The 14608-nt window shown below is 40.1% G+C and overlaps 1 protein-coding gene across 1 annotated transcript; it reads right to left on the reverse strand.

The window, feature by feature from the left end:
• Window positions 1-9825: 9825 nt before the first annotated feature.
• msx2b (muscle segment homeobox 2b) lies at window positions 9826-11726 on the reverse strand. The gene is made up of 2 exons (XM_043704175.1): window positions 11080-11726; window positions 9826-10440 (listed from the first exon to the last, which is right to left on the reverse strand). The coding sequence occupies exons 1-2, from the start codon at window positions 11453-11455 to the stop codon at window positions 10016-10018; spliced, it is 801 nt and encodes a 266-aa protein (XP_043560110.1). The 5' UTR covers window positions 11456-11726; the 3' UTR covers window positions 9826-10015.
• Between the last annotated feature and the right edge of the window lie 2882 nt (window positions 11727-14608).

Raw genomic sequence — 14608 nt, forward strand, 5'->3', positions numbered from 1 at the left:
CATAAATAAGTAAACAAGCGTTATGAATGCCAGTAGTTACCAGGTTTGAGGCTGTTTTTATATTATCCTGGCTGGTTAATGTGAGAACGTCGACAGTTCAACTGTGGAGTCAAATCCCAATATGTTATGTATAAAAACGAGGAACAGAGTGGAATCACAGTCTTCTCGTCAAATCGTCTTACCTGTTAGATTGAGGTTGACTCACCTGATACACAGCCACTTTACTCTTGCTGACTTGATCTATAGTTTAATGAAAAGGCTCCGGGAGTCTGAAAGGGGGACATACTGTAATCTGAAACTCAATAGAATACAGATGAACATTATCCGATACAAATATGTGATCCACACTTGCAACTAGTCTGAATTTATACCGTCATCAAACGAAACTCTGGGTTCTAGAGAAAGTGACAGCATTTCTCTAATGAATTACGGTATGTCACAAATTCCCATGTCATGATATTTTAAAGGTGATTGTTCCCAATTTTAAAAACAAAATCTGCAAAGTATCAGCGCGATTTCTTGTAGCGTTTCCAAATGGAAGATGACGAGGACCGCTTGCAAACCAACAGCAGCGAAGGATGTGAACGCACATCTCTGAAAGTCCAGGCGCCGTTGCTTTACAATACTTGTATTTTTTAGCAAAAGGCTTTTATAGACTGCGTAATGCGCTGACTGTTTATCGTTTCACGAGTAAAGTCCTTCCTAAATCCCAGCGATAGTGGACGGACACACCGCAACCTGAGCTGTACCACAAGAGGACGCTTTGTTGACTCTATTTCTCTCCACAAAGTATGTGTAGTCCTCCGGGTGCGCTGCTTCCGAGCAGCTGGGCGACAGTGTTGGACGCAGCTCCTGGAGTATGTGTAGATCAGGCCGGCCAGTTTCTCCCCGGGAGAGAAAGCAAACATTGTACTCAAGCTAGCTGAAGCGTCCGCTCATTCTGTAGTTCTAAGTATTTACAAAAGACATCGGAAGCAGCGTTTCCGGTGTGAGTAATAATAAACGGATTTACAACAAACTGTCACATTGAAATAAAGGCCGCGTTGCAACACACTTCCGAACTGCAAACAGGGGCGGCGATGACATTATAAACTCAGCCCATAGCGGTCCCTCTTCTGTCTCATTGAGTCAAACACGTCTCCCTTTCGCCTGAGCTCACCAACGTCTCACCTCCCTGTGTAACCCCTGCTACTGAAGTCAACATCGAATCATGTTTAAAGTGCAGTCACATCCATTGTGTTATGTAAAGCTGCGGTCTTATTACACATTTTAATCCGGAATACTTTTGGCTGGGCTGGGACCTTCAAGCTTCTCCTCTGGTTCTCATGGTCAAAGTGTTTAATTTGCTTTGGTTTACTTCAGTTCTGCGCTGATCTTAATGGTTATACACTCAAACAACACTAATAGTACATAACCACACGGGTAATGTCAAGGACAATGTAATACGGTTTTTAGTTGCTTCGTGTTGCTAGTACCATGGTGTCATTAGAAGACTAAAGACTGAGTCGCCGTGATCGTATGAAATTGACCCCAACCCCACCACCGCTCAGCAGAAGAGGGATTCGCCTTGTGTAGGTTGCATATGATAGGGCTTTTGCAGAGTTGGTTGACAAGTGATTTTGGTTGCACTACATTGTGATAAATCGGATACTGAGGACTGAGCGGAGACTACCTGCACCGCCTTCCCTGGGGTTCCTGAAATGCGGTTTCGACTGCATCTCCGCTGCTCAGTGTGATCTCTAATGGTGGCTACACGCCGTGGCTCTGACTAAACAGTGAAGGTGCCCTCAACCTGCTCCTGGGCAATTGGGTTTCGAGTTCCTGCTTCCTTCCAATGTAATGTCACAAGGTCAGGATATACAGTACTGAGAGAGTTGGGAAGCGGCTCTGCAATAATTGGCAGAGAAACCGTTTAGAAAAAGTCAGTTTAAAACGACTATTTCATGCAGCTACAAAATCGGGAACTTCCGTTTACTCTGGGTGCTAAGAATATATCGTAAACGTCACTAATATGTCTCCCCGATTCTTTATCCACTGTGGAGTATCACTCACTTAAAGTATTTTTTGCTTATAAAAGTATTCTATTTATTGGTCAAATATGCTGAAAGATTTAATTTTCTTCACACATTCAAGAAGCCATATTAATGTCTCTTAATGGGCCTGAAACGCATGCGATTTGAATTTCTCAATTAACATTAAGCTTAATGATCATAACTGCGATAACCTTTCCCAAAATGATGGAAGATAATTGTATAATATATGTTCAGTACTGTGTGAAATGCACGATTCAAACTGGTTGGCACTAGTTAAAAGGACAAAGTCAGGATTGGATTGTCACAAAATATTTTCAAACTAGTTGCATCATGTAAATTTAGAAAAGTATATCGTGTAAAGCAATGTGGTAGCTGTAACGACAACACGGTGATATAATGTGAAGGCTCTGCCTCAGTGAATTCTCTGTGGGCCGGCTTCTGGCGTCAGGAGAGAGGGAAGGGGTCGATGCCTTCAATTCAATACCAAATACATGACAGTATGAAAATAATTCAGACTCCAAGATTTATTTTTAAATGTATCTCGGATAAAATCAATTATTCATCGTACCAATGCTGTGTTTTTGGAATAGATTCGTTACCTTTCTGAATGTAACCAAATAATGCAATCCCCGTTGCGGTATATGTCCGTGAGTCAATACCGGTTGCATTTTGTAACCAGTAAGATACATCACAGTGTTTCATAACAAGTGTTACAGGACAAAACATATCAAGTTTAAAACAAAAAACCCGAACCAAACGCAAGAACATAACTTGATTCTATATGTATCTGGATAATATCCAAGATCTGAAATCCCACATAAAATGGCATCAAAAGTGTTCTTACTTTAATTTGACGAACTAACTTTTAAGTGAACCGTGGATGCTATTTCTGAAGGCGAAATAAAATTCGCAGGTACTTGTCCAGTAATTGAGTAGCTAAGGTAAACCTCAAATGGCAACTCGATATTTGAAGGGATGAAATACCCTTCGAAAGCCCTTTTGAATACCATTTGGGGTTCCACAGGAACATGCTGAATTATCTAAAAAAAATAATCCTGGCCACAAGAAAAAACTCTACGGCGGGTTCCGGGGGAGGGGGTGCGGCGGGGACAGTGGCATCAGCTCAATAAATAAACAGACTGACAGATAAATAACGAAATTAGTTCGATGAAGTCAGAGAGTTTTCAGTGACTGGCTATTTGAAATGAAATGGCAGCACTGCCTGTTGAGACTGCTGTTATTTACCACATCTCACCATCCGATTCTGTGAGCGCTAATGTAGTAGCAGTTTCACGATTTATGAGTTGTGCGTGCTTGAGCTCCAGCTATCAAGTTGTTCGCATGTGCTTTATATTCATCGCGCTCACACTCATGTTCAAAAGTGTGTTGTATACAATGTGTCTAGTTACCAAAAGCCGCATTTTAACTTTTAAAGCGTTTACCGTTTTAAAGGATTGTCCATTTCTGTTTGACCTATCCTGGTCACTAAGGCTCTGACAGAGCAGAAGCTTGCTGAAATACGTTTAAAAAGAACGTTTCTATCCAGCTAATACTTTGCTTTACTCCTTTAAAAATAAATCTTGCAACTATATTCACAGAGCTAAGTGACAAGACACCATTTCTCCTTCTTCATGTCTCTATCAGCCTGGTAACAAAGTTTCAGCTCGGGGTTCTTCCCTCTTGCAAAACGTTTTTAGCTGAACGTGACCTAGTGTTAATTAGGTGTGGCTAATTAAAATGCTTTTAAAGCTGAGCATGCGCTGATGTTTTTTGATAGCTGCGTGACAATATATCATTGTTGAACACAAGCATTCTGAAGAATCGAGAAACGACCTATCCTCAATGGGCGTGCCGCCTAAATCAATGCAGGGTCAGCGTACTTCAACTCCGTGTGTGTTGGCTACTGGACTTGATTACCTCGAGAATCCTTTTATCACTTAAATAAACAAAATCACCTCCTTGCACGTTGGCATCTGAAACTCCAAGTGACTGTAAAACCGAAATCAACCTGAACTAAATTTTCCTGCTTGTTTTAAGATATATTTATTATAATTGTCTATATATCTTTTAGAGCTCTTCATATTCCATCTCAAACTTACTAGATTCTGAGTTCATGACATCAGTGTAACGGAACTGGTTCCAAATGCTCCATGAGGTTCCTGATATGTCTTCAAGGGGTGATTAGACATAAAGAATCTCCAATCCCGATCAAATGCCAAGGTGCCTCTATGAAGGCATCCTTTTGTAAAGTGAAAGCAATCGGGTAGCCAACTAATATTGTCTAAATCGAATAAAAAAGCATTATGAAGAAGACATTTAAACTTGAAATTAGTCCCTGCTCTGAAGCAGTAAATTCAGACGTTTCAGAACCAGATTTAGGCTAGAGTGGAGACAGCGTTATTCCACAATTAGGACTCACTACTTCTTTCAAGGTTTTTTTGTGTCAAAACCAGTTGCCCGTCCTCATTATTATTAATGCAGCAAAAACAACGCTAGCGGCAGGTTCTTGAAATATAATTAATAATACAAGTATTATTTACGTTCTGAACAGCTTTCACATTCCGAGTGCAAACTGCACCTAATGCGCATTGATTTAAACCGGGATCTTGAACTGGAGAAATTGCATTTAGGAAGATTTCCTTTGGTTGTATTGTTTTACCTTCACCCGACAGATCATCGCATCGCTGGTCTGTGTAAATGCTGGCCCGAGAATTTATGCTTTAAGAGCGGAAATTCAAAAATGGTTTAAAGATCGCTCTATTTGTTGTTACAGCTATCCTACATAAGAAGTAAGGTTAAAACTTCATTACAAATGTCACGTCGTCAGAGTGTTTTTTTTTCGAATTGGAACAGATGACAAGTACACGAATAATGTATTGTCGGAGGTCGGCTGTGAAGGAATGTTAATGAAACATTTTAATTTTACTAAGACAAGTTCATTTCCTTTAGTTGGCAAGGAGACGGTGTTCAACATTGTGCCACTAGCAATTGAGATGATTTATTCTGCGTAATTAATTAGGGTAATTACACGTACACATTCCTACAACGTGATTTAAAAAGGTAATCATTCAACAGTAATAGAGTGAACGCTATTTAATAGTAAAGTTATCTGCATCTCTGTCTTGTTTGGTTTGGGGTTGAAGGTGCAGCCTCAGATTTGTTTAATCTGTGGATTTTCGATATAGAATATATTGGCTGGTCACTTAAACAACTGTAACTGCTGTATTTGACTTTACAGCAACCTAATGCCAATTGATATATATATATATAAGTTGATCTGGAAGAATATAAAATAAAATCAAAATCATAATATGCTACACGAAAATTACTAGAAAATGGAATGTTGAGTTGGTTGGATTGTTCATCCACAACGTAGGGAGGAGGGTGAATCTGTTAACATCGTTAAACCCAATTATTTGGAAAAGACTGAGGAACAGGATATGCACAAATACTTTTATACAACAAATGCTGGGCAAGGAATAATTTTGAAATACTGCTTAAGGAAGCTACAGAGAATGCAGTTGTCTAACAAAGGTTTTGCGTTGTCATGATTGACAATTGATTTGCTGGAGCAGATAAAATATTTATGTAATGTCGCAGATCCTGTCGTCACGACTTGATTGCAATGTATTTTTGCAACCGTGCGATTGTGATTGTCACCTTCTGCTCTATTTCAAGTTGACTGTATAGATAACCCCAACCAAATGAATGAGAAATGTTCTGAAACAGTCTGAACTTGAACGCGAAATATTCTGCTAATTGAAAACGGAAGTTTCAAAACCCAGCTGCAATCTTAACTTCGAACCTTAAACTTCAAGGCGGTGGCTTGAACATTCATGTGTATGCGGGGTATTTAATAGCAAAAACGAGACGTATTATCAAATCGACCTGTTCTCTGGTGGTGCCCAATAGCTTTCATGGAGAAGTGCGACCTGTGGAGCGAAATTGGAGGCTGAGGGATGAACCAGCAAGAGCTGGCAGTAGGACCACAATTTTTCACAGAAGTCATCACCAGGGATCTCTCTGATACGGACGAGGGAGAGAAAGAAAATCCTTCTCGCAGTTTGTCTCGAAGTGTTTTCGAGTGTTGCTGCACTTAGTCTTAACTGATGGTACCACGGGGTTTTCACTTGTTAAAGAACCAGTTCAGAGAGAGAAAGAAAATTTACGCCAGAGCCTGCATTTCCCCCTTTTGGGTTTGGCTTCGAAAGCGATGCAAGTGTTCGGAAGTACGCTATGAAACACTAATTATAAATTATTGCACTTCTTGCTTGGGGGAGAGGATGAGGCAGAGAAGCTTTGAACTCCAACCCAGAATTTGTTTTAAATCCGGCAAATACAGAAAACAACAATTGCTGAGCTATGAAATGATCATAGGTTCTTAATAACGGGGCCTGAAAATAAGTGAACTTTGAAAGTTCTTTCTGTACATTGTAAAGAGCAGACACTATAATATTACTCGGTTCGACTATGGCATTAATAGAATGTTGATAATTAAAATGCGGAGAAAGACCGCTCAAATAGTTAGCTAAATAGTATCTTGTGTCACGGATATTATACCAGAGTGTTATTATGGGAGCTATGTATAAAACAGGAAGCAAGGTGACGAGGGTAATTAAGAAAAATATCAGTGGGGAACTCCCTTCAAATGTTATGAAGGACATCCGGCGCCAGAGAGCTTCAATGTGAAATCTGCATTGCAAAATCAGTATAATTCAATCATTATTTCTCAAGCTATGTCTCATGAATTAAGTAATCAAGCACTGATTAACAGATCTTACGGTAAACAAACCAGTAGAGTATAGGGTTGCATTGCGTGATTGATACCGACTGACATTTCTGAGCGCAATACTGTTTCCTGGTAATACACCGAGAGGTTTCAAGAAGACAGAAACAAAAACATCAAGCTTTAATGAGATTCGGTTTTACTAGACAAGCTCATCTCAGCTGGAAAATATATTTGTTAGAAATGAAAACGCCACTAAATTAATGTATCTGAGAGGGGAATGATGATGAATCTGCTCCTATTAAAAGTTCAAGCCCTCTTCTCTGAGACGATCCCACACAACCAAACATCTGAAAGGACATTGTTTCGTATGATTGAATCTTTGTCATTGTTTAGTCTCGGTGGTATTTCGGCGAAAAGATATTAATGCACATTTCATTTAAATCTGTGGAATCGCGGCTCTCTTGGGAAGCATGTTGCTAAGATCTCGGTACAGTGTGTCATAAATGCAGAAAAGCCTGGCGCATTGCTAAATAGTTTGCCAAGAGATTGTAATTTAGCTATGTGCAAATGAGTGAAGGTGGGATAAACTGTGTTGCTGTATTGCACTGCGTTTATGAGTGAAGGTGGGATAAACTGTGTTGCTGTATTGTAATGCTTTTGTGACAGTGTAACTATGAAACAAGACAATGCAGGGCTGGTTAACCCAAAACGACTTGCAAAGGTTGTCAACAGCCTCACTGTCTTTGAGATGGTGTATGTTTAATCATTAAAAGTGTCGCTAACGTGACTTCTCCCCGCCCCCCACCCCTTGTAATCTTTTCCAGTTCGATTCCTCAGAGCCAACTAATCCTCAAACTTGTTGTCATTACTTATTTATTGATTGCTTGGCATTTGGGTGTAATTGAGCAAGGCGGCTCTAGCCTGCGGGGGGACCGGCGCTAGATGAGCAATTAAATCAGATTAAGGCAGTCTTTAAAGAGGCGACTGGCATGATTGATAACCGCGAACACATTCTTAAATAGAACTGCTACATCAAAAGAGACGCTTAAACACAGGGCTCGAGGAGAGTTCCACCAGCATGAACCAAATCATGTAAAAAAAAACTTCGGCAGGAGTTTGCCTCGAAATACCTTCCGCCCTATCGTCTTTTAATATTAAAAATCCACAGGAGTGGCAGACACTGTATTAATTAGTGCGTCCACCCGTGAAAACTGGGTTTAAACCAGAATTCTCTTTCCTTGTATTTGTTCAGTCCCAGTAATTAAGCATTTTTAATTGGTGTGTTGCCTGTGGAATAGTGCAAAGTTAAAATAATGCTTTTCATATTACACAGTAATTACAGAGTAGAGCCCTTTTAAAGCAATAGACAAAATCAAAGAAAGCATAAAAAGGCCTTTCAAGAGTTACAGCAACCTAATAAAGTATGTCTGTATGGGGCTCTACTTTGCCCCCAGCTACAGCCACAGTGGAGCCAAAGCAATCAGCTTGAATAAAATAATAGCATTCCTTTTCTCATGCAATTCCACGCTCCCTGTGCAAACTAAAATTATTTTCTCAATTTTCTAAATTATGAGGTGTGACTTCAAAGGTAATCCACTGGACTGACAGATGGCACCGGGTGTTGTTTATATCACTTTGCAAAACATATTTTCTTATTAGTTTACCATCAAAGAGCTTTGATGTTTCAATAATTATAATTATCACAAAAACACTGCTGCTTTACTTCTATTACCAGTCTTTATAAAACTATTTTTAAGATGAAGTTGACTCAGAAACTTTTCTAACCACATTAATGCATTATTGATATGATTATTGTTCTCCAAATCAGGCATGGCCATATTTTCAATAATGTTTGTGTAGATATTTCTACTTGTTTGTTAAACTGTCCACATTGCAAGTTAACTTAATTAGCTAAACGTCAAAATTAACGTAAAAATATTCTTATGTTCGGGGGCGTACCTCAACTTTACAATAACTCTGGAAAAAAAAATACAAAGTCAAGAGTAATGTGCCATTTGGCATTAATTTCATTGTGTTTTGTTCCAGCATATAAATTGTACTGATAGTCACCATAAAAAATACAATTGCTTGTAATAATGCGTTGTAAACTCCAAAAGAATGGCCTGGGTATTCCAATAGACTGGATGCATTGATTGTTTGGATTTGCACTGTTTTAAATTTGACCAGCATAATGAAAAATGCTACAAAATCATCCCACGTTTGTGTGATTAATGAACTAATGAGAAATAAAAAGTTTTATTAGTGTTGAACTGTGGGTGGAAGAAGTGTCATTTGGCAGAGAGGACTGGGATCTGTTCGATATTTTCAAATGCACAGTTTACACACCTGACATTACAGCACATGTAGAATGGGATGGATGTAAAATGATTTTCTTTTCGAGTGTGTATTTACTTTGGCTAGCTATAATCTAACGTTGTATTCAAGACAAACGGTGAAAAATGGTGTAGAGGTTGAAATCACAAGTTCAAGAGTACCATGCTTGTCCACTTACATAGGATATGGAACAGTATCCAAGATGTGATCTCATCAGGTTTTCATTATGTTGTTAACTATCTGTTTCATTAATCTAGCCAGATTCGATTCACATTTGAATCAAGGCAACTTTGAAATGTAAACCCTGCACTATATCATCATAAAACATGGATGTCAAGGAGGGGAAATGGCATGTTCAACGTGACAACAGCTAATATATATTATTGCTTTAGCTGGTCACGCAAGGAAAATGACACATGAAGTCTGTCATGTATTTTGAAGAAAGCACTAGAATGAGGTTAGAAAAGACGTTAAATATTTAGTAAACTCGATTGCTAAACTGCTCTTCTGTACAAAATAGTAAACATTTCTCTTAATGTTCCAACGAGCTAAATTGCCCAGATGATTCACCTGAATAATTGTCTCCAATCCAGTTAGGTAAGTATATTAAACAGCAATCAGCTTTCGATAGATACGTTTGTAATGCACTGTTCCCGTGTGTTTATTTTCATATGCACTTATGTTTGTTTTCGGTGCCAGCAATTCAATAATGAAAACTAAATGGACCAGTTTCACGTAATATTCAACAATTACTTTAATTTATTCACAAATATAAGGTATAAGAAATAATAAATCTCCATATATATAAAATAGTACATAACATCCCTTTCAAAGGGACAGCGATCAAAACAATGTTAAAAGCGCTGGCATCGTTTCAAATATATTTGAAAATTTTGAGTCTTCTATGATTGTTTTTTTTTCAAGATAAATGGTACATGCTGTATCCGATAGGAGTGGCATAAAGTCCTACAGGGGGGACTGGGAGCACAGGTCTGTGGAATGGATAAGTGTGTCCATAAAGTGAAGCTCCGTGCATTGGGGAATTCATAGGAAAAGTCAGGCTCAACCCCGGGGCTAGCATGGGCTTCGCTGCCATTTTGAACTTTTCCAGTTCGGCCTCTTGCAGTCTCTTTGCTTTGGCCCTGCGATTTTGAAACCAGATTTTAACCTGGGTTTCTGTGAGGTTGAGGGAGCTGGAGAACTCTGCTCTCTCGGCGATGGACAGGTACTGTTTCTGCCGGAATTTGCGCTCCAGAGCCAGGAGCTGCGAGGTGGTGAAAGGCGTCCTGGGTTTCCTGTTGGTTTTGTGCTTTCTCAGAGTGCAAGAAGTGGGGCTCAAATGTCCTAGTAAAAACGAATGAAGGACTGATCAGTACCTTATATCCACAGTGGAGTTTATAAAACGGATAGCATGCTTCATTTAAACAAATAATATCAACAGTAACAATTATCCTTCAATACTTTGGACCCGCAATGTTCATTGAAATATTTCGTAGAAAAGCACTGAAGAGATTTCTTTTTAACCGAGCAACTATAGAACTGAACTGCGGGCTCGCTTTATTACATATGTACTACGATTTTGCCAAAGTTGATAGGTTTCCCACCAAACCAGTGTTAAACCAGCGGCGACTTGCTTTTCATAGCACTGCCGACGCAAGGAGTACATCTCAATTCATTATCTACCCTGCAAAAGCTGATTTGACTGTCAACAACTTTAGTTACTCCAGACAGCAGCCTGGAACATTTGAAACGTCGGATCCCCAAGTCAGAGAAAATCACTACAAGGACACGAGCAACTCTGGCGCCAGTTTCCAATGTGCTGGATCGCAATGTCAGTGATAGTAGCCCTCACCTCGAGTATGGAACTGAAGGTCTCCTACCCCTGATTTATAAAGCGTCAACACATTTCAAAAACACTTACAATTGACATTAATGGACTGACGGCGTAGATCGGGCAAAGAAAATTATTAGAAGCAAACTCACTGTTTGGAGGAGGGGAGTAACCGGAATTTTTCACCCACGGCACACACTCTTCTTCCTTGCAATTTTCGGATTTCACTGGCGAGCCGTCGTAAGTTTTTATAAAGCCTTCCAGTGGGCAGGGCGACTCGATGGGACTTTGCGACTCCCTGGCCACCGATTTGGTGGGGAGCTTCTGCGATGTGCTGCCGCCTGCCCCGTCCAACGGAGGGAAGATGCCTCGGTGCGGCTTCCGATCGGACATCAGCGCTTCGACACTGAACGGGAGGCTAGACACTGGCACTTTGTGTTCGCTCAAAGCAGTTTCCGCAGCCCTTTGGAGCTCCGGGTCAGAGACGCTGTTATCCTTCAGTGTTAAACCTTGTGGCGAAGACATCATGAGGAACAATAAAAAGGCATGAAAAAAAAACAACAGTTTTGACTCTGGAGAAAGTGATCCTTTACCAAACTAAGCAACTTCCACAACTAAAGGGTCAGAGTGGCATGGGACTGTAGTAAAGGTTGCAAAACTTTACAAGGGGGGCGAAACTTTCCGCCAATCAGAGACTTCTGTCCGGGAGGTGCTGCAGTTCTGCTGAGCGGATTGGTTGTTGGCAGTGCCAATAGCAGGAAATGATGGTTTGAAATAAATGAGGCTTTAATCAGATGGGCCACTCGCTGTGATGGGTTAGTGATAGCTGCGGGGCTCTAATCTCATTGTAAACATGCAGCTAATTAAGTGAAAAGAGAAGACAGCCGTCACTTTCCAAGTCCCCCCCTTCCTCCCTCCCCCCAGGGAGAAAAAAAAAGTAAAGGCGGACGAGAGCAAATCTGAAGTGACCCCCGAGAAAATATATAAAAAAAAAGATGGGGGGAAAAGCCCGAAACGTGGGTTAGGAGTGGATGCAATGTTTGGTTCTTTGTGCCTGAAGCCACCTGTTCTGAGAACTGTCTGCCTTGCTAATTGCGTGGATAAACAGTCTGTCACGATTAGTCAGCGGGGTGAACAGTCAGACAACTGAGGTTGTTTGTAGGCGCCAGGATCGGCGACATCAAAGGCGATCTCCCCTGGGCAACGCGGTGGAAAGTTTGGCCGGCTCCAGGAGCGACCCGCCCCCGCCGAAACACGCCCCAAACCCCCGGGCAGAGCTGATTCCAGAGCCCGTCCCCAGCTTTGAAACCAAGGATGGGAAAAGAAAGCCAGCAAAAAAAAAAGAACACAGCGTAACCGCTTGTAAAACACCAGCTTGCCAGTAGGGTTTAAAGTGAACATCCTGTACGTTAAATACATGCCGTTAAATGCATTCCGATACAGCGGTTATTAGTACAGTAAAGCGATCTAATGGCAGCAGGTCATACATTCTTTTTTCAAACGACGTTAATTATTTAAGAGCGCCAGTAAAGCTTCCAGGAAATCACGGCTAAAAAAAAAGTATATTCACATTTAGTGTTTGTAAACTGGTGTGAGGGTGCACGTTGCACGGTTCATGGAACAGAAAACGGATTAAGACTTAAATGTTATTCATCCTGTTAGCATTTACAAAATAAAGATAAAGGTAATTATAGATCGGGTCTGTGACCGCGTCTATTACATTGAAAACTGTGGGTTGCAGTGAGCTAATCTCGTCCTGTTGGAGCCCTGCTGCAGTTTGTATACAGGTGCTTTTCAGGTGACATGCGTTAGAGATGAGTGCACACAGCCAACTTTTTCTAGCGAATCTCGCCCCTGTTGCTCTACATACATTTCTGGGTCTATTTATTGCCCACTGGGCAGTAACGAGATAGGACTTTAGTGATAATGGTTTTATCTTTTCAAGGCTGTAGGAGTGCTGATATATCGATTTAAAAGAAGACAGCCCGTAGATCATCTATTAAATGTGATTCGCGAAGTAACTTACGAATCAGGGTCGAACAGGGGAGACAGTTACAGAGCCCCTGTCCTGCTCATCGTCTTCATATATTGTTGATCACACAATCTGTGTTGTACAGCGCATATTTTGACTGTAATTGATTACTTTTGCCACATTGCGCTATGTAAGTCGGAATGACAATTACTTGCCCAACGTATAGTTCCCGTTTTTTTTTGTAAGCCTCATTGTAAGTCACACTGTTTACGTTCCGAATATTCACATGGTTGAAAACACAAATCATCTAACACATCTCTGTCTTTGCTGAAATGGACAGCATTTGCGATACATTTCTAAATGTATAAATGTGAATCGTGCCAAATAAATAACGGTTATAGCCAAAGGAGTGACTTCGTAACCAACGATGCAGATACAGTGAAGACGGACATTCCAACCGGTTCGGGCATTTATTTGTCACCGTTAAACCGCCGTGGCTTTCGCAGAGTCTGATACACTCAGACCAAATGATGTCTTTCGAACCCAGTGGAATTATAATTATTGTTACACTCATAGTTCATTTCAGAATCTTTTCCCACAGCACTCTTCAACCCTCTTCCACATCTTGCCCCCATCCCACGTTTACTTGTACGTAACAAACAACAAAATTGTTTTATCCGAGGTACCCTTTAAAATAAAGTATCTGAGTTACACGTCGATTTCTTGTGGGGCTTGGGATTTAACCGGATTGTGCAAATCCAATTGCTCTATAATATAGTAGAGCACCAAGTGCACCAAACTGTTCCTTTAAACCATAGCGGCAATTTTTGATTGATGATATGAAACTAACTTATCAATCGGCATTGGTTGAGATTTCGTTGGTCACTTAAGGGGCAGGTATGCCCCATCTTGTGTTTGTGTATCAGCAAAGCAGGTTTCTTGCTTTTCGTTTTCGATAATCACTACTTTTGTGAAGTTTTAGTCGATTGTTTTAACAGTTGTGACACTTGACATTTTAGAAACCCGTACGAGCAAAAAAAAGCTCCTAACAATGAGATCGAATTGATAAAGACTTAAGCAGAGACTTCATATATACACCGTACATGTGTTTAGAATTTTAAACTTCACTATTAAAAAAAACAAAATAATCATCAAATGTTAGGTTAATGATTTGTAGATAAAATCATACGAATTACTTTCTTGTACAAGAGTGTAGGGTGGGGGAAAAGTATGCTGTTTTCTTAGATTTTTAACAGCACATACAAATAGTTTGTTGACAAGAAAGTAATTATAAAAATCAGAAATTGAATTGTAGGTGCGCAGCTGAGGAATATGATGCTAGATTTGTTTCATTGTTATGTACCAATGCTCCCTCAGTTCCCTTACAATACTTAACAACAAGGTAGTTGCAGAACGGTGAATTTTCATGTCTGCAGTTATTTAAAAATACACTTTCCGTCGGTCTCCATTTGTGTTTTAGTGCTCTAAAGGTTGGAGCATGACATCTGGGCATGTTTCAAACAATTCCGATGTCAACATTACACACATCGCTTGGTTTATTTGAAAACTTAAAACTGATGCAGCAACAGCTCTCGATCAGCGCGCGTTGAATTCAACTGAAATGGTAAAAACATCCAAATAACTTAATCAAAAACTATATTTGCAGGTGATCAGGGTCACTAAAATCCGTTAATATTATACTGAAACGC

Source organism: Chiloscyllium plagiosum, chromosome 14 (genome assembly GCF_004010195.1).
Source record: "Chiloscyllium plagiosum isolate BGI_BamShark_2017 chromosome 14, ASM401019v2, whole genome shotgun sequence".
Taxonomy (NCBI): Eukaryota; Metazoa; Chordata; class Chondrichthyes; order Orectolobiformes; family Hemiscylliidae; genus Chiloscyllium; species Chiloscyllium plagiosum.

Coding starts and splice junctions, on each gene's coding strand:
- msx2b (XM_043704175.1), bottom strand. CDS start 11,455: ATGATGTCTTCGCCACAAGGTTTAACACTGAAGGATAACAGCGTCTCT. Junction 10,441..11,079: donor TTACTCCCCTCCTCCAAACA/GTGAGTTTGCTT, acceptor CGTTTTTACTAG/GACATTTGAGCCCCACTTCT.